Genomic DNA, 20,868 nt, shown 5'->3' with positions numbered 1-20,868 from the left:
ATATATATATATATATATATATAAACTGATTATATATAATCAGTTTATATATGTATATAACCAATTCACTTTGCTGTACACCGGAAACTAACACAACATTGTAAATCAACTACACTTCAATTAAAAAAAAAGAAAAGAAAAAAAAATGAAAGAAAATGCTCAGTACAGAACCTGACACATAGTATTAGTAAGTATTAACTACTGGTATTGAGGTTCTAACCAGCAGGCTGGGTGCCTTACATCTTGCTTTATGCGTTTTTAAACTTTTTAGTATAGAAAATTAACCTTTTTGAAAAACACATTCAGAGGTAGAGTGAATAGCACAACAAGCTGCTACATATTCACCACCCACCTTCAATAACTATTGACTTTCTGCTCTTCTAGTTTCTCCTAGTCACACATACACCTTTTCCCCTGTATTTTTCCTCCCAACATTTTATTATGAACATTTTCAGACATACAACAACGTTGAAAGAATTTTACAGCAAGCACCCGTAAACCCACCACTTAGATTCTGCCATTAACAATTTACTCAGGACTTCCCTGGTGGCTCAGTGGCTAAGAATCCGCCTGCCAGTGCAGGGGACACGGGTTCGAGCCCTGGTCCGGGAAGATCTCACATGACGCGGAGCAACTAAGCCCCTACACCACAACTACTGAGCCTGTGCTCTAGAGCCCGCAAGCCACAACTACTGAAGCCTGCGTGCCTAGAGCCCGTGCTCCACAACAAGAGAAGCCACCGCAATGAGAAGCCCGAGCACTGCAACGAAGAGTAGCCCCCACTCGCCGCAACTAGAGGAAGCCCACGCACAAAAACAGAGATCCAACACAGCCAAAAATAAAATAAATAAAAAAAAAATTTTTTTAAACCCAATTTACTCTATTTGCTTGGTCACATGTCTTTCTTCCCGGACCGGGGCACGAACCCGTGTCCCCTGCATCAGCAGGTGGACTCAACCACTGCGCCACCAGGGAAGCCCTCTACCTACACTTTTTACACATTTCTTTTTTTTTTCTTTTTGGCCACACCACGCGGCATGCGTTTTTTTCACATTTCTTATAAATTGCAAACATCAGTACCTTTCCCCCTGAATACTTCAGTATACATATCAGTAGCTCGAGTTCTGTTTTTCTGGAGTATTTTCAAGCAAATCTCAGAGCCAGATAAATACTTAGTACATATCTCTAAAAGAGATGAAGACTTCTAAAATTTATTTATTTATTTATTTGTGGCTGCGTTGGGTCTTCGTTGCTGTGCGCAGGCTTTCTCTAGTTTCGTCGAGTGGGGACTATTTGTTGCGGTGCACGGTCTTCTCATTGCGGTGGCTTCTCTTGTCATGGAGCAACAGGCTCTAGGCGTGCGGGCTTCAGTAGTTGTGGCACGTGGGCTCCGTAGTCGTGGCTCGTGGGCTCTAGAGCGCAGGCTCAGTAGTTGTGGCGCATGGGCTTAGTTGCTCCATGGCATGTGGGATCTTCGCGGACCGGGGCTCGAACCGGTGTACCCTGCATTGGCAGGCGGATTCTTAACCACCGTGCCACCAGGGTAGCCCTATAAGGACTTTTTAAAAAAGCCATTGCCATGATTATCTACCTCCAGCACCATTATTTATTTATTTATTTAGGCTGTGCTGGGTCTTAGCTGCAGCACACAGGGTCTTTTTAGTTGTGGCATGCGGCATCTTTTAGTTGCAGCATGCGGGCTTCTTAGTTGGGGCATACGGACTCTTAGTTGCAGCATGCAAGTGGGATCTAGTTCCCCGACCAGGGATCAAACCCAGGCCCCCTGCATTGGGAGCGCAGTCTTACCCACTGGACCACCAGGGAAGTCCCGTACCTCCAGCACAATTAATGCTATTTCCTTAATCTAGTATCCAGCTCATGCTCAGAGTCTTCCAGTTGTCTCAAAGGTGTCTTCGAGGTTGTTTTGTTCAAACTGGGACCCACAAAACGTCCTATTGTCTCTTTTAATCTATAATAATCACCACCATTATTTATCTATTTTTTTCACCATTATTAAATGCCAGTTACTTATTGAAGAAATGGAGTCATTTGTCCTGTAGAATTCTCCCCATCCTGGATTTGGCTGATTGAGCTTCCTCCAAGTGTCTTTTAGTGCGTTCCTCTGTCCCTCTTTTTTTTTTTTGGCCGCACTATGCGGCTTGCGGGATTTCAGTTCCCCGACCAGGGATTGAGCCCAGGCCATGGTAGTGAAAGCCCGGAATCCAACCACTAGGCCACCAGGGAGCTCATCCTCTGTCCCTCTTAATAAGTATTAAGTCTAGAGGTTTGAATCAACTCAGGTCCAAATCCAGTGCATTGTGTCATGTCACATGACTAGAACAGAATGTCTAGTCATCCCACTTTTTTAAAAAATTTTTATTTTATTTATTTTTTTTATAGAGCATGTTCTTATTAGTTATCTATTTTATACATATTAGTGTATATATGTCAGTCTCAATCTCGCAATTCATCCCCCCCGCCCCAGCTTTCCTCCCTTGGTGTCCATATATTTGTTCTCTACATCTGCGTCTCTATTTCTGCCTTGTAAACCAGTTCATCTGTACCATTTTTCTAGATTCCACATATATGTGTTAATATACGATATTTGTTTTTCTCTTTCTGACTGACTTCACTCTGTATGACAGTCTCTAGATCCATCCATGTCTCTACAAATGACCCAATTTCGTTCCTTTTTATGACTGAGTAATATTCCACTGTATATATGTACCACATCTTCTTTATCTGTTCGTCTGTCGATGAGCATTTAGGTTGCTTCTTCCGTGACCTGGCTATTGTAAATAGTGCTGCAGTGAACACTGGGGTGCATGTGTCTTTTTGAATTGTGGTTTTCTCTGGGTATATGCCCAGTAGTGGGGTTGCTGGGTCATATGGTAATTCTATTTTTAGTTTTTTAAGGAACCTCCACACTGTTCTCCATAGTAGCTGTATCAGTTTACATTCCCACCAACAGTGGAAGAGGGTTCCCTTTTCTCCACACCCTCTCCATAGTCATCCCACTTTTAGTGATGTTGACTCATCACAGAGTTTGGGGATGGCAGCCTGATCTCCACTGCGAAAATCCCCATCAACCTTTCACCAGATGGTTTTACAAGCCACTGATGGTCGGAGCCTAAAACATTTTATTTCATTGCTGATTGTGGATGGTGGTTTTCTACCTCTACCAATCCTTCTGCGTTTATTAGCTATAACTTAAAACTTTCACCCACCGTTTGGTAACCTTGAAATATACAGGGTCTTTTCCTATAGGAAAGGCAGGGTAAATGCTTGATTACACCCCTTATTTTGTAAGTCAGTTTCCAAAGTAATAAGTGGTGCCATGGCAACCTTCCAATGTGTCAATGAGGTCGTTTTTGTGTTTGTTTTCAGTAACATTATGACCTCATGATTTCGAAAATATATTTGATGTATTTCAATCCACTGCAGTTGTCATCTTTTTTCGGCCCCAAGTATCTTTTCTTTGGCAGGGAAGCCCATTCACGTGGTGCCTTCTGTGTTTCCATTTCTGCCCCAGCCCTGGAGTCAGCCATTTCTCCAAGGGGTCTTGGTTCCTTTTAGTAGGAAATATACTTAGAAATCATAATCCGGACACTAGGGAAGCCTGTGAACATTTTACACGCTCCCTGCGGTTTCTCTGTGCACAGTGGACTGGAGGGACATGACAGGGGCAGCCAGATGGGTTAGGAGGCTGGTGCAATGGTCCATGTGAGAGATAACAGTGGCTTGAACTTGATCTTAGGTAAAGCCCTTAGCACAAGGCTTGATACATCATGGAAAGTGCAACCAATGTTAAATGAATAAAAGAAACGTTCTTTCATGATTTGCATTGTTTATGTATTAGTGAATTGAAACCTCACCAAAACTATGAGGAAGGCATTCTTACCATCCCCACTGAATCCTCAAGAAAACCAAGGCTCAGAGAGGCGAGGAAAGTTGCTCAAGGTCACACAGGAAATGCAGAATCTAGCGCCTCCAGATCCTGTGCTCCAACCAATACACTGTGCTGCCCATAGGGGTCTTAGTTTCAAACTCAAAAATGACCTAGATTGGGCATCCCTGGTGGCACAGTGGTTGAGAGTACGCCTGCCGATGCAGGGGACACGGGTTCGTGCCCCGGTCCGGGAAGATCCCACATGCCGCGGAGCGGCTGGGCCCGTGAGCCATGGCCGCTGAGCCTGCGCATCCGGAGCCTGTTGCTCCGCAACGGGAGAGGCCACAACAGTGAGAGGCCCGCGTACCGCAAAAAAAAAAAAAAAAAAAAAATGACCTAGATTAATTGTTGGCACAAAACCTGATCCATCAGTGAGGCCGACCTGCTTACACTTCATGAGACTGTAAACTGAGATTCCGGTGTGTGGGGGCGTCCCAAGGGCTGGGCCATCCCTCAGACCCTCTCCCTGCCCCTTGACCTTTCTGTGTCGCTGTACCTTAGCAGGAAGTGGCCCTCGAGACTGCTACTGCTACTGCTCTCCACGCAACCTACGAGCTCTCCCAAGCCTTCTCATTATTCAGTCTTTGCAGGAGCCCCATGAGGTTGGCATGTTTCAAAACTGGGAAGTTGAGGTCCCAAGAGTCAAATACAAACCATTAAAGATTTTCCTCGTGATGGCACCAGGGCTTGAATCCCCAGATTCTCTGATTCTGTATCTACAGCCGTTTTTGCTTTTCGGTCTGGACAGAGGAGAGGTTGCTTCTTTTTAGGGAGCAAATCATCCTTGGGGCTCAGTCGATTCTGCTCCGACATTTGCAACCAGATTTCCAAAGCTGGCAGGAAGCTCTGGGGCAGCCTTTGAGGAGAGCCTCTATCCCCAGGGTGGTGAATGGCTCCAATGGGGAGGAGGACGCCTCCTCCTGAGTTACACCACTGCCTTTCAGTCTGGATGCTGCAATGGCCCTGCCCTGGACTAGCCCGGGTGGAGGCCCTCAGCCGGCAGAGCCAGGGCAACAGGTGGAAGAGGTGCCCATCACATAACAGCTCGACATCAGGGGAAAGTGTTGCCTAAGATCCCTGGTCCCCAAGGCAGGGACCGTCAGCACTGCTGCTCTAGCAATCACGGCAGCTCCTCCCAGTTGCCTGCTTCATGTATGCCAGCCTAAGCAATCTACCTGTGTGAGTGCATTTAATCGCCCCGATGGGCTGCTGGGGCTGGGGAAACTAAGGCTCGGGTTAACCGCTCTGCTTGTAGGTGGCACAGCCAAGATCCTACCCCAGGCGGCCGGACTGTAGCATGTGCTCTCGGCTCCCACTCTGTAGCTGTCCCTCCATAGCTCCAAGAAGGAGCTTTGACTCCCTTAAGCATCTCATGGCCCTGCCTCAGTCTCCATCCCTGTCTGCTGCCCCACACCCACCTCACTGTTTTCTCAGGGCCAGGCCGACTGTGGGGTTCTTGGAGAGGTTCTGTCTCCTCCCGATTCCAGGCTTCTGTATCTCCTGCTCCGTCTGTCTCCAACACTATTCCTCCTCCTTCCTGCCCTGGCACCTTCGCCTGATGAAATCACACTCCCTCCGTCTCAGCAGAGATACTCCTGAGAAAGCTTTCCCTTGCGGACCCAGACCGGGGCCTCTGTTACTGGCTCTTCAAGCGCTTCTCCTTTGTGGTGATTCTCCTGGTCGTGCCCTTACAGTCCTCCATGATCTTACTTGCTTCCCCGTGAGACTGTAAACCCTGCGTGGGCAGGACCATTCCTGCACTGTTTGTCCCGTATCTATGGCAGTCAGCACCATGCCTGGCAGGTGCCCAGTAATTACCCGCCGGTGAACGAGTGATGGTTGAAGAATGCAAATTCCCGGCACAGAAAGAATAGAGGGGAAGGAGGGTAGAATTCCATCTGCGAAGGTGGCAGGGGACCAGGACCTCAGGCGTGTGGGACACTTGACTTCGGCAGTTTCTACAGGGATGACTCAAGTGAGACAGGCTCGGAACACATGAGCCCTATAGGCCTTTGAGACAGCAGAGTAAGTTTTCCATTGGAGGCGGGGGACCCGCTCCTCTTACATTTCTTCGAGGCAGGGGCCAATCTGGAACCGTTCGGGCTGGGTTTGCCTGGGCCCCCGCACAGGTCAACCCTATCAAAAGCTTGGCTTGGCTCCCCAGGTGTTAATCAAGCACCTGCAATGCGACAGGCACCGAGGAAGTGCCCCTTTCTAGGTCAGCAGTCCTGGAGGACCCTGGGACTTGTGGTATCTGAACCTTTTCTGAACTGGGGGAGAACTGAAATTCACAGACTTTTCTCAAATGTGTTTTCCTACTGGAAGCTGTTCTCAAATCGGTGGCCCCTGAGGCTGCATACCTGCTCAATTCTAGGATCAAGTGGTTGTAGATATTTTAGGCTTACTCTAAAGGCTTTTATTTTAGGCTTACTTTAGGCTTTTCAGTATTCGCTGAAAATTTTCCAGAGACCTAGATGTTCTGACAGGTGATAAGTCTCAGAACTGCTGACCCTCCCTGGGTCTCTTTCAGGCTTCTGATTCCCCCCATCCAAGACGGTAGCCGGTTAATCAATTGAATCAATAGTCCGCTCACGTCCACCTCTTATCAATCTAGGCTTTGGAGCCAGGCAGAGCAGGGCTGGATTCTATCTACCTCCAAAGCTGTGTGACTTTGGGAAATTCACTTCCCCTCTCTGGGCATTGGATTCTCAACACCTGGTTGGATTCTCATGCCTGGTCTGTGAAACAGGATAAGAATAGTACTTCCCTTGTAGGGATGCTGTGAGAAGTAAATGAGATCCTGAATGCAAGGTGCTCATTATAATGGGAGGTGTATTTGTTGTTATTTGTTAGTTAATGTTTGTAGTTAAAGAATAACAGAGAACAGAATCTGTTCTTAGAGGGTTGCAATTCTCTTCCTGTCTCTGAGCATTGATTGGTTCCTCTGGGGTAAGGAAACATGACCTTGTACCAATGCCCTCAGCCATAATTGCAGGGGAAGGTGACGTTTTTAGATTACACGGGGTGTGTGACCTCTCGAGTCTCTCAGTTTTTAGGGAGCTACACCTCCCTCTCCTGTCACCCGAAATGTTGTCATATTTCTTCTTCAGATGCCAAAATACTAAAGAAAACAAATGACTATCCTTCACAATAGAACCAATTTGCTAAGCGCTGCTCCTGGTTTAGTAACTTTGGCCAGATCCCTATCTTTATTTTATTTATTTATTTATGTCTGTGTTGGGTCTTTGTTGCTGGACGTGGGATTTCTCTAGTTACGGCGAGTGTGGGCCACTCTTCGTTGCGGTGCGCGGGCTTCTCACTGCGGTGGCTTCTCTTGTTGTGGAGCATGGACTCTAGGCATGCGGGCTTCAGTAGTTGCAGCACGTGGGCTCAGTAGTTGTGGCTCGCGGGCTCTACTAGCAGGCTCAGCAGGTGTGCCTCACGGGCTTAGTTGCTCTGTAGCATGTGGGATTTTCCCGGTCCACAGCTCGAACCTGTGTCCCCAGAATTGGCAGGTGGATTCTTAACCACTGCGTGGTGGCTAAGTCGTGATTTGAAAAGCTTTTTTTTTTTTTCCTTTGGATTGAACTCTCCTGTTTCCCCCAAAGCCTTTCCCAGGAGAAAAACCCCAAGGCTAGAGAAGTAGTTTTGTTACTTATTTCTTGTTTGCATTTTAGTTTCTTCGGGGAGTGGACTCAGAGATTTAAAAACAAACCGGTGGCTCTAAGAAACCAAGCAGTACCCCCTGACACTCACTTCTCAGGTCCGCTGATTTAGGACCTTTCTCAGGGTTTATAGAAGGAAATTCTGCACAGAGAGCGGAGGGTGTGAAGATTAGGAGTGTGGGCTACAAAGGGAGGCCACCTGGGTCCTAAAAGTGTGAACCTGGGGAGTGATGGAGCCTATAACAGGGGAGGAAGAAGCGGGACCTCTTGCAGGGGCTGCAGGGAGTTGATGAGATCATGTGTGTGAAGCTCTTAGCACCAGAAAATGCTGGTGACAGGAAAACACTCCCTCTGATTTATTAGAGGGATAACCTCCTTCCCCTACCACCCTCCTCTCCTTAACTTATCCTTTCTTCCCCCTGTTTTTTTTCTAAACTCATTTATTAGTTTTATTTTTTCGTATAGATTCTATTCCTTTCTTCCTTTTTAAAAATTAAAAAAAATTTATTTATTTACTTATTTGGCTGCATTGAGTCTTCGTTGCTGCATGCGGATTTTCTCTAGTTGTGGCGCACGGGGACTACTCTTCGATGCGGTGCATGGGCTTCTCATTGCGGTGGCTTCTCTTGTTGCAGAGCATGGGCTCTAGGCACACAGGCTTCAGTAGTTGTGGTTCGCAGGCTCTAGAGCGCAGGCTCAGTAGTTGTGGTGCACGGGCTTAGTTGCTCCATGGCATGTGGGATCTTCCCAGACCAGAGCTCGAACCCGTGTTCCTTGCATTGGCAGGTGGATTCTTAACCACTGCACCACCAGGGAAGTCCCCTTTCTTCCATTTTTTAACCCCTGTATTGGCATTTAAGAATATCCTCTCTCTGAATAACATAAAAAGTCACACACACACACACACACACACACACACACACACACACACTTCTCAGGACCATCTCCACTGATCAGGAAACAGACAGAATTTAATTTACAGAATTTAATTCAGCCTGACGCAGGCTGCTGAAGCCCCAGAGATGCCTCCCCTTTGGGAAAGCACCTGCCCTGCGGGGCTGAAAAGCTGAAGTGAGTCCAAGGACTGTTTCTGATGTATCTGCCTGTCCCATCCAGGCACCTGACCAGTGTCGGACGGGTGCCCCCACCCACGTGAATCCATTTCTGTCCCTTGGTGGAAGAGGACCCTTACTCACCATCACCAGCCGCTTTTCCGTTCTGGCTCACCAGGAAGGGGAAGGTGGTGTTTAGCGACCAAACAGATCTTGGTTGATCCTGCCAGTAATCCTATGAGGTGGGTGAGGCTGGGGATTCTCCCTCCTCTTCTAACATCTTACGGAAAAACCTGAACAAACTTTTTGGCCAACCCAGTAGATGGGGAAACTGAGGTTCAGAGAGGGGACATGATTTAGCCGAGGCAACACTCTGTGGGTAGCAGGGTGTCACCACGCGGTGACTTATCCTGCCTGAGGCTCTCAGCTCAGATCGCTAATGACGATCGCTAAGATGACCTGCGCCTGGCCCTGTGCTCGGCGCCCTGCATGGGTGACCACTTTGGACTGTCGAGAACTCCATCTTGGAGCTGCGTCCTTATGCTGCTTTGCATAGCATAGAACTCCATCCCGGTTCTGCAGCAGAGTTGACGTGAGAACCCAGATCAGGGCACCCAACAAAGTACCCAAGGACAGTGGCTCTTTTTTTTTTTTTGCAGTACGCGGGCCTCTCGTTGCTGTGGCCTCTCCCGTTGCCGAGCACAGGCTCCGGATGCACAGGCTCAGCGGCCATGGCTCACGGGCCCAGCTGCTCCGCGGCATGTGGGATCTTCCCGGACCGGGGCACGAACCCGTGTCCCCTGCATCGGCAGGCGGACTCTCAACCACTGCACCACCAGGGAAGCCCGACAGTGGCTCTTTACTGTGAATATCACCCCACACAGGCCTGGAGCAGGGGACCTTGGTGCTAGTCACGGCTGTGTCGTTAACTTCACATGTGACCTCTGGCCTCTGCTCACCTACAAAGCAAGGACACTGGACACGCCAAGTGTCCCCCTCTTAGGCTGCAGGTTGAAGGCTAAGTGGCTTTTTGGGAAACGCAGGGTGACCTGTGATGCCCCCTGCCCTGTGGACTGGAGTGCAGGTTGAAGTATCCACCTGGCAGCTTTGACCACACTGGCGGCCCGGCATAGCTTCCTCTATCACTTTAATGATCTCTGAATTTGCAAAACGTCGTTGCACCGTCGCCTGCCAGCCAGAGGGTCCTCGAACTTCGTCCTGATGCTTTTGCTTCTCTTTCCATCAATATCACCTTGGCCAAACCCAGGTTCTGCTGGGACTCATGCTCCCCTTCTAGCAGGTGTCTTACAGATGAACACATGGGAACAGGAGGCTGGCGTGATTATGGGAGTGTTTAAAACTCATAGAGTGTTTAAAACTCTATGCATAGCACAGCGAGATCAGCACAGTGCCTTGTGACCACCTAGAGGGGTGGGATAGGGAGGGTGGGAGGGAGATGCAAGAGGGAGGGGATATGGGGACATATGTATGCATGTGGCTGATTCACTTTGTTATACAGCAGAGACTAACACATCATTGTAAAGCAGTTACACTCCAATGAAGATGTTTAAAAACAAACAAACTCTAGAGGCTCAGCGTTGGGCAAGGGGGTGGCTGATCACACGAGCAGCTAAGTAGGCTCTAAGTCCAGGAGTGTGGCAAGCCAGAGGGAGGTGGCCCTGTGGGCCAGAGAGTATACACAGCCTCTTAAGTACTTGAGCTTGAAGCTGGGGGAGGGGGAAGGGCGAGGACCTTGGCAAATGGCTTATATTTGTGGATGACAGATAAGGGCACCTGACTTGGGGGAAAACTCACTCGTGTCCAGCGTGAGCTGGTCCAAACTCCTCCCCATGGACTGATGCATGACACCAGCCTCCTGCTGAAAGGTGACACTCCACGGCCCCAGTTCTGTCAGGCACCCTGTGGGAGCCTGTCAGACCCACATGAGAATGGAGCCGGTGGCCGTGACCACAGGGGCGGTAAGTGGCAGCGAGCAATCGGGAGTTCATCTTGGCGGGAGGAAACGTCCGAGTGGGGAACAGGATGGCTGGTTTAATGCTGACATTCTGCCCTCCTCTGCCCCTCAAAGGCCAGGCCAGGTATGGGTGGCTGTGTTGGAGGCGGGTGGCTGGAGAGCAAACTCCCGACCCCCATCCCTCTCCAGCCCTTGCTTGGCTGCCAGCCAGCACCTGCTGGAAGCGATTAGTTTCCTGCATTCGTTACCGTCAGGGCCACGACTGCTCTGGCACCAGGCAGCTGTTGCTTGAGTTCGGTTTGCAACAAACAAAAATAGCTTCGGCCCTCGCTGGGTTTTCAGGTCAGCTGGGTTGTTTCAGCAAAGGGCAGCAGCTCAGCATGGCATGTCCACAGGGTTCACTGGAAGGACTTCTCTGGCCTTGACTGTCTGTGGATTTGAACCACACGCAGTGCTCCTTCTAGACCACTGTGCACATCTGGCTCCACCCTCCAGGTACACAGCCAGGTATCTGATTTTAGGGTCGTAGCCAGGTGCTTGTGGGAACACCCTCCGCTTTATGGAATTTATTTTTATCCAGTTTCAATGGTGGAGCAGTGGGAAAGGTATGAGCACTGGGCCTGGATGTGAGCAAAGTCAAGGAACCGAACTTCCCTGAGCCACAGTTTACCGAACTGTAAAATGGGACTGTAATAAAGACCATGGCAATCGTAAGATCCGCCAAGTTGTTCTGAGGATTGGAAGCTTGAAGGCACTGTACATGCTTGGTGGCTTTTTGATGCTTCTGATAGCATTGACACAATGCTATATAGGTTATTTGAAGAGCAACTGTGAGACAGGTAAAGGGGGCAAGACTCAGCATCCCCATTTTACAGACGAGGAAACTGAGGCTCAGAGGGTTTCTTTGGGAGCTTCCTCAGAGAGTTCCCCATTTGTCTCTATGTACTTACTTGGGAAAAGTTTTCATGTGGTGGCCTGTGGGTCCACCATCATCACACTGCCAAGAAAAGGGAAAGACCCTGAGGTTTTTTGTGCGGGTAACCTCTGCAAGGTAGGTTTGGGATGTTTGACCCACTGGCTCCTATCAGAATAACAGCAGACCATAAAGGATTTGTCGAGTGAGGGAGGGGGCTGAACTGGGGAGAATTGCCGGTCCCTCCATTCATTAGAACTTCCAATTTAGAGCTTGGTAACTTCACCCACCAACCCTCAGTTGCTTACCATGCACGTGTCTCGCCATCTTGCCCACCTGGCCATCCACTCAACCCCTCTCCAAGTACCACCTATCGATCCTTCCACCCACAGTCCCCATCCGCCATCCATTCATCCAGCCAGCAAGTTCCCAAAGTGCTCGTGTTACGCAAAACCGCATAGTTTGATTGGTTTTCCAATGGAAATCAATGTAAAGTATTCATTCTCAGGGTTCCCAAACTCTGAACCATTGTAGCATATTTCTTCTCTTTTATTTCCTCAGCAATAACTCAAGTATTTTTCTATTTAGGGTAGGGGGAAGCTCAGCATTTCAATGTAATGCACTTAGTATTTCTTATTTCTCAGAATTTCCAACGTGTGCATTTAAAGTGTACCTAAAATTGGCCACATTTGTATGAGGTCTTCTGCTTGGCACTCTACGTCAGAACTGCCGTGGAGACACCCAGCTTGTTCCCCTGGTGTTCCTGAACGCAGCTTCAGAAATGAGATCCTGAAACCAAAATTCCTGCCTGCCTCAAGCCATCTGTTGGTGCTCAGTGGGTGTGCATAGATTTATCATTCATTCGGTACATACTTTTTGAGCACCTACTATGCACCAAACACTACTAGCCTGGGCACAAGGATCCAGAAATGAGTGACAATTGGTCTGTGTTTCCAAAGGTCTCTGAGTTGGCCAGGGAAGACCAGTGAACAGGCTGTTTCCATGGTGGAGGTCTGTACCCACTGGCTGACTTGCAGGGGGTGGGCAGTGGAGCTGTGAAAGCACTTGGCCCATGTGGCCAGCAGAGGGTGTGAGGGGGGAAGTGGCCAGTCGGCACAGTCTTGAATAACTTTATCCACTACCATAACCTCCTGCTTGGGGAGGATGTAGGGCTTTAAGCTGTCGAACTTCCAGTAAAGCCAGGATAACCTTTGCACCATTTTTGGCAATGCCATCTGTCAATTACCAGAGAACACGTGTGAGTCAGTAATTTCAGGACTCTGACCTTTCTTGCTGGTGCTTTTTAAACTTGTCTTGAGAACTTACTGTATGCAAGAGATGAGTAAGAAATACACCTTTTCCCCAGAAGCTTCCGTCTCACAGTCTAGAAGCAGGGGGGAAGGAGTGCAGAGGTATAGGAGTTAAGACCAGGGGTTCTCACGTGAGGGCAATTTTACCCCCCAGGGACATTTGTCAATGTCTGGAGGTAGTTTTGGTTGTCACAGCTGAGAGGGAGGAGGGTGCTACTGGCATCAAGTGGGTAGAGGCCAGGGATGCTGCTCGATATCCAACAATGCACAGGATAGCCCCCACCGCAAAGAGTTATCCAGCCCCAAATGTCAGTAGTGCACTGAGAAACCCAGAAGTAGGAACAAGGCTTGAGCATCGGAAAGTTGGGGTGCCGCTGTGAACACGTGTGTTTATATATTTGTTTGTCCTTGTTTTCAATTCTTTTGGGATATGCCTAGGAGTAAAATCCCCGGGTTGTGTAGTAATTCTATGTTCAACTTTTTGAGGAACCCCCAAACCATTTTCCATAGCAGTTGAATTATTTTACATTCCCCCTAGTAACTTACAACTTCTCCACATTCTCACCAACACTTGATACTGTCTTTCCTCCTTTCTTTCTCCCTTCTTCCCTCCCTCCCCCCTCCCTCCCTCTTTCTTTTCCTTCCTTCCTCCCTAGCTCCCTCCCTCCCCCCTCCCTCCCTCTTTCTTTTCCTTCCTTCCTCCCTAGCTCCCTCCCTCCCTCCCTCCCTTGCTTCTTTCATCCTAGTGGGTGGGAAGTGGTACATTGTAGTTTTGATTTGCATTTCCATAATTACTAAGGATTCATGTTTTCATGAGCTCTTTGTATATCTTCTTGGGAGAAATTTCAATTCAAGTTCTTTGCTCGTTTTAAAATCAGGTTGTCTGTCTTTTGGTTGCTGAATTGTAAGAGTTCTTTATGTGTTCTGGATACTAGACCCTTACCAGATATATGGTTTGTAAAAATCTTCTCCCATTCTGTATATTGTTTTTTCACTTTATTGAAAATGCCCTTTGGTGCACAGAAGTTTTTAATTTTGATGAGTCTGATTTATCTATTTTTAAGTTTGTTGCTCATGCTTTTGGTGTCATATCTAAGAATCCATTGCCAACTCCAAGGTCATGAAGATTTACCCCTGTGTTTTCTTCTAAGCGTTTTATGGTTTTAGCTCTTGTATTTAGGTCGTTGATCCATTTTTTTTTTTTTGCGGTATGCAGGCCTCTCACTGTTGTGGCCTCTCCCGTTGCGGAGCACAGGCACCGGACGCGCAGGCCCAGAGGCCATGGCTCACGGGCCCAGCCGCTCCGCGGCATGTGGGATCTTCCCAGACCGGGGCACGAACCTGTGTCCCCTGCATCAGCAGGCGGACTCTCAACCACTGCGCACCAGGGAAGCCCCTATATGTCTGTCTTTATTCTAATACCACACTGACTATAGTTTTGTAGTAAATTTTGAAATTGGAAAGTGTGAGTCCTCTAATTTGTTTTGCTTTTTTTTAACATTGCTTTGGCTATTTGGGGCCCCTTGCAGTTCCATATGAATCTGTAGATTGCTTTGGGTAGCGTGGCCATCCTAGCAATAGTAAGTCTTCCAATCCATGAGGATGGAATGTCTTGCCATTTATTTAGGTCTTTTTTTTTTTTTTTTTGCGGTACGCGGGCCTCTCAGCGCTGTGGCCTCTCTCGTTGCGGAGCACAGGCTCCGGACGCGCAGGCTCAGTGGCCATGGCTCACGGGCCCAGCCGCTCCGCGGCATGTGGGATCTTCCCAGACCGGGGCACGAACCTGTGTCCCCTGCATCAGCAGGCGGACTCTCAACCACTGCACCACCAGGGAAGCCCCTATTTAGGTCTTCTTTAATTTCTTTCAGCAATGTTTCATAGTTTTCAGTCTATAGGTCTTTCACCTTCTTGATTAAATTTATTCCTAGATATTTTATTCTTCTGGATGTGATTATAAATGGAGTTATTTTCTTAATTTCCTTTTCAGATTGTTCATTGTTGGTGTATAGAAACAACTGATTTTTGCATATTGATCTTGTAGCCACCAACTACTTAATTTATTACCTCTATTAGTGTTTTTTGGTGGTCCTTTAGGATTTTCTATATAAAGAATCATGTCACCTGTGAATAGAAATGATTTTATGTCTTTTCAATTTGGATGCGTTTTATTTCTTTTTCTTGTTTAATTGTTCTGGCTAGGACTTTCAGTATGATGTTGAATAGCAGTGGTGAAAGTGGGCATCCTTGTCTTGTTCCAGATCTTAGGGGAAAGCTTCCCATCTTTCAACATTGAGTATATATTTTCTGTGGTTTTTCTTCATTAATGTGCCTTATTCTTTTGAAGTTCTTTCCTATTCCTACTTTTTTGAATGTTGTTATTAATGGATGTTGGTTTTTTTTTTTTTTTTTGGCTGTGCTGTGCAGCTTGTGGGATCTTAGTTCCCCAACCAGGGATTGAACCCAGGTCCTTGGCTGTGAAACCGCAGGTTCCTAGCCACTGGTCCATCAGGGAATTCCCAAGGGTGTTGGATTTTTGTCAAATGCTTTTTCTGTGTTCTTTGAGAGGATCATGTGTTTTTTCCCTTTGTTCTATTAATATGGTTTGTTCATTGATATTGAACAACCCCTCGACTAACTTTTTTTTAAAAGGAAACTTGATGATCTCAAAAGAAAAAAATCTCCTGACCCTTTGTTCTATTAATGTGGTTTGTTCATTGATACTGAACAAACCCTTGACTGACTTTTTTTTAAAAGGAAACTTGATGATCTTAAAAGAAAAAAATCTCCTGACCCTGTGTATTACCTAGAAAATACCCCTGACAACATTTCAGCAAATTCTGTTGCCCAAACTGTGCAAGAAGTACTTGGATCATGTAGTTCTGGGAAATCTTGAGAACTTTTCCACTTCCCTTAAGAGTGTTGTATTGAAATTTAAAAAGAAAATGCAGGACTTCCCTGGTGGCACAGTGGTTAAGACTCTGTGTTCCCAATACAGGGGGCCTGGGTTCGATCCCTGGTCAGGGAACTAGATCCCACGTGCATGCCGCAACTAAGAGTTCACATGCTGGAACTAAGAGTTTGCATGCCACAACTAAGGAGCCCGCCTGCCGTAACTAAGACCGGTGCAACTAAATAAATAGATAAATAAATAAAAAGAAAATGCCTTTTAGATACTAAAGTGATAAGCTTGAGTTTTGTGGTCCTCCTTTTTTTTAAAAAATTTATTTATTTTTGGCTGCGTTGGGTCTTTGTTGCTGCGCGCGCACTTTCTCTAGTTGTGGTGAGTGGGGGCTACTCTTCGTTGCGGTGTGCAGCCTTCTCATTGCGGTGGCTTCTCTTGTTGCGGAGCACGGGCTCTAGAGCGCGTGGGCTTCAGTAGTTGTGGCATGTGGGTTCAGTAGTTGTGGCTCGCGGGCTCTAGAGCACAGGCTCAGTAGTTGTGGCGCACGAGCTTAGTTGCGGCATGTGGGATCTTCCCAGACCAGAGCTCAAACCCGTGTCCCCTGCATTGGCAGGCAGATTCTTAACCACTGCGCCACCAGGGAAGCCCTGGTCCCGCTTTATTAATGCTTCTACTGGATAATTATGGCAAAATTGGGTCAGAAATCTCAATACGTTCAGGTTGCGTTTTCATTTGTTTGCTTTTTAAACTATTTCCTGCAAATAATAATTATCTGTTCATTAATAGGGTAGAGTTAGTGTGGCGGTCAGAGGCATGGGTTAGAAATCGGAATATCTGAATTCATGTATTCAACAAAATGAAGTTTTGTCCATGGTTAAGCTCTCACTCTGTACCAGGTGCTGTTCTAGACCCTGGAACAGAAGAGACCCTCCTTGGTCTTGCTGAACTTTCATTCTAGCTATGAGCATACCTGCATCAGGTGTACTAGCGCCACAAAGAAAATACGACAAGGTGCCCGTTCCTCTTTCCAAGACCGTGGTGACAGTGACACTGATGTTCCTGGTAGTGATGGAGATGATGATCATAGAAGCCAACAATCCTTTTCATCTACAAATTGGAATATAATGCAGTCTTTTTTTAAGATAAGCTTTGTTGAGATATAACTCATATACTGTTTGACTCACGTAAAGCGCAAAATTCAATGGTTTTTAGTCTATTCAAAGAGTTGTACAACCATCACCACAATCAGTTTGGGAACATTTTCATCACTCCAGACAGAAATCTTGTACCCTTTAGCTTTCACCCCCATCCCATTAGCCCCAGGCAACCACTGATCCTTCCATCTCTATGAATTTGCCTAATCTGGGCATATTATCTAAATACATGGAATCATACAATATGTGGTCTTTTGGGACTGGCTTCTTTCACTTAGCATGGTGTTTTCAGATTCATCCATGTTGTAGCATGTACCAGTGGTTCATTCCTTTTTGTGGCTGAATAATATTCCACTGTATGGAGAGACCCCATCTTGTCTATCCATTCATCAGTTATTGGGCATTTAGATTGTTTCCGCTCTGGGGATATTATGATTAATGATGCTCTAACAGAGTCTTTTAATGTACCTGATCTCATTTAGTTCTCTCTCACATGCATGTTTATGATTTATGGTGAGTGTGTGTTAGTTTATTTAGAGGTGGGAAACTGAGATCCAGAGAGGTTAAGAAACATGTCCCAGGGACTTCCCTGGCAGTCCAGTGGTTAAGACTTTGCCTTCCAATGAAGGGGGGTGCAGGTTTGATCCCTGGTCGGGGAGCTGAGGTCCCACATGCCTCGTGGCCATAAAACCAAAACATGAAACAGAAGCAATGTAGTAACAAATTCAATAAAGACTTTGAAAATGGTCCACATCAAAAAAAAAATAAATCTTAAAAAAAAGAAACATGCCGCAGACCACAGAGCATGTAAGCCGGGAGGAGCACCCCTTCTCTGCTCCCTGTCTGGTGCTTTTCCCCTCCAGCTCTCTCAGCCGAATACACAGAACCTTAACTGGCTCTCACCACCACCTCCTTTAAGAGCTAGATAACACGATTACATAAATCCTAAAACGTCTCTCTTGTTCCCTTACAGATTTTGTGAATGATCCTGCTTCTTTTTCTATCTTATCTGATTTTCTCCTGCCTGATCTTTTCCTGGTTAAAAAGCTGGGGGAAAATGACGGACTCCAAGCAAGTCACCAAGAGTAAATTGAAGGTGAGCTTCATCACAAGTCAGGAGCCTCTTCCAGCCTCAGACAGCTCCAGGGAGCCACTGCAGGAAAATTGCAGCAGCAGCTCTCTGCCAGAGACCCCTGACCAGGCTGAGCCAGCATCCCACAAAGGTCCCAAAGACGCCTGCCAGCAAAGAAACTCCCAGCCACCCCTGCTGCAGAATCCCCAAGGAAACCCCCTTTCCTCCAATGACCCCTTCCCAGCACGCCAAGCCAACGGGACAGAGAACGAAGGCCTGGAGACCCCAAATACCAGTGGCCCGTCCGTGCTAGCCAGACCCCAGGGCCAGCGAGTCAGAACCCTCTCCAAAGAAGACAGGAAGCGGGCGCACATCAAGAGGCAACTGATGACCAACTTCATCCTGGGCTCTTTTGACGACAACTCTTCCGATGAGGACTCTGGCACTGGCTTGTTCAGAGAATCTTCCCGGAGGGGCAGCCGAGCCAGCCTGGGGACCCTGTCCCTGGAGGCTGCTCAGACCGCAAGCGAGACTGAGACCCCTGTCCCCACTATAAGGTAACGTACCCTCTGTCCTCGTAACCAGGAGGCGCAGAGTTAGGGTGGGGTCCACACCCTTCCCTGCTCAGCCAAGCTACCCGCTCATGCCAGTGCTTTGAGGGTAGCTATGCGACAAGCAGAAGACATGAGCCTCCCTGCTTCCTTCCCTCCCTCCTATCAAAGTCATTTATTGAGCATCTACTGCGTGTACAGGGCCCCAGGCCAGGAAACTGGCTTTCTAGAAGATCGCGGTCTGGCTGGGGAGGATGACCTTGTATGCAACAACTAGTTATAATTTAAGCAGAAGGAGCTCAGGTTGGCAAGAGCCAAAGCAATGATGGGAACCCAAAGGGAGGGACAGTTTCCCTGACTCCTGATGAGACATTCATTTACTTGTTCGTTCATTTGTTCATTCATCCAATAGGTAATTAACAACTGTAAAACGTGCCTTCCCCCAGTGATGCCTTAAAAGCAGAAATTCAAGGGAATTCCCTGGCTGTCCAGTGGTTAAGACTCTGCACTCTCACTGCCGAGGGCCTGGATTCAATCCCTGGTCAAGGAACTAAGATCCCGCAAGCCATGCGGCACGGCCAAAAAAAAGGGCAGAAATTCAAATACTATTACACATCCATCAGACTGATTGTTGGAAACAAATACCTACAGGTCCATCACAGGTGGGACTGTCCCAGGAGTGTAGTCAGTGGCTTCATTTCTGTTGTTCTTGTTATCAGACTTTGCCACCCCCCAGTCCCGAATTACAAATGGAATACGGTAATTCTGGGTAGAAAACATGGGAGAGCAGAGAGTACAAAAGAGCCACCAACCATGACTTTGCCAGCGGGAAAGAACCTCTGCTGTGTTCTAGTGTTTGTTCCTGCTTCCAGTCTTTTCTTCTGCCCTGGGAGTGGAATCTTGTCTCTTCCTTTAAGCAGCTCTTGCACGCTCTCTGCTAAAATGAGGAAAACCTGGACTAGGACATGGGCTCTTACAAAGGCACCATGTTCCCGGTGAGCATGGTTGCTGGAACATTTTTAACCCTGGTTACTGGAAATTGGAGATAGAGAAAAGAGAAAAATGCAGATATTCCCTATACTGATGATCTTTAGGGGAAGACTGTTTTGAGTTTCTGGAAGGGTTAAAGGAACAGTCAGACGTCAGAGTTGAGTACCACCCTGGCTCTGCCACCCCGCACTGTGTGACCTTGGGCGTGGCACATCGCCTCTCCTGGCCCCGGTCCCTCATCTGTAAAATTTTGAAGGATTAAATCGGATAATGTTTATAAAGTATGCACAGAGTTTGGTATACAGTAGGTGCTCAGTAAGCAGTAAATTCCTCCCCAGCTCCTTTCCCACCAGCACCCACTTCACCCAGCACTCGAATTCACCCATAGCTTCCCCACTTCTACCTACCCCTCTTCTACCTACAGTTTATATAAATTACCCATTTATCCTGTATAACAATGGTACAAGGCTGGTGGTGGATCCCTATTTTACAGATGAGAAAACTGAGGCTCCGAGAGGTGAAATAAATACTATTCAGCTTTAAAAAATCATGAAATAATGCCATTTGCAGCAACGTGGATGGACCTAGAGATGATCATAGTAAGTGAAGTGAGTCAGACAGAAAAAGACAAATATCATATGATATCACTTACATGTGGAATCTAAAAAAATGATACAAACGAACTTATTTACAAAAGAGAAACAGACTCACAGACATAGAAAACAAACTTATGGCTAGCAAAGGGGATAGCGGGGGGGATATAAATTAGGAGTTTGAGATTAACATACACCCACTACTATATATAAAACAGATAAACAGCAAGGACCTACTGTATAGCACAGGGAATGATACTCAGTATATTGTAATAACCTATAATGGAAAAGAATCTGAAAAAGAATATATATACGTGTGTGTGTGTAATCACTTTGCTGCACACCTGAAACTAACACAACACGGTAAATCTACTGTACTTCAATTTTAAAAATGGTTAAAAAAAAAAAGAGGCAAAGTACCTTTTCCAAGATCATGCAGCTAGGAAGTGGCAGAGCGAAGTTTCGAGGCCAGATCTGTTGGACAGCAGGATTCATTCCACTGTGTCACAGTGTGTTCTCCAGGAATCGCCAACATTCTCTTCCTTCCAGACCCTTCTTTCCCTCATTATGACAGTTTCAGCAGGGATTAGGGAAAAACAGTTTATTAAACCAATTCACCCAAATGAAAAAGCATCAGAAATTATGTTAGATGTGGATGTCCAGTGAGGGGTTGCTAAGTGGCATCTAAGGAGGAGGAATGGTGAGATACATTTACCACACTGGCTCCAGCAGGAAACAAGAT

At 47.0% G+C, this 20,868-nt stretch overlaps 1 protein-coding gene across 1 annotated transcript in view; it reads left to right on the top strand.

Annotated features, from left to right (window-relative positions):
* The window catches only part of ACACB (acetyl-CoA carboxylase beta), a 144,178-nt gene that overhangs the window by 26,086 nt on the left and 97,224 nt on the right, over positions 1 to 20,868 (top strand). Inside the window, exon 2 of the mRNA XM_024741428.1 lies at positions 17,894 to 18,549. Within this exon, the coding sequence (XP_024597196.1) occupies positions 17,903 to 18,549 (647 nt within the window). The 5' untranslated portion in view covers positions 17,894 to 17,902. The remainder of the gene's footprint in view (positions 1 to 17,893; positions 18,550 to 20,868) is intronic.

Source organism: Neophocaena asiaeorientalis, unplaced genomic scaffold (genome assembly GCF_003031525.2).
Source record: "Neophocaena asiaeorientalis asiaeorientalis breed wild unplaced genomic scaffold, Neophocaena_asiaeorientalis_V1.1 scaffold648, whole genome shotgun sequence".
Taxonomy (NCBI): domain Eukaryota; kingdom Metazoa; phylum Chordata; class Mammalia; order Artiodactyla; family Phocoenidae; genus Neophocaena; species Neophocaena asiaeorientalis.
The sequence above is the reverse complement of the archived record's forward strand: the minus strand, read 5'-3'. Positions and strand labels throughout refer to the sequence as shown.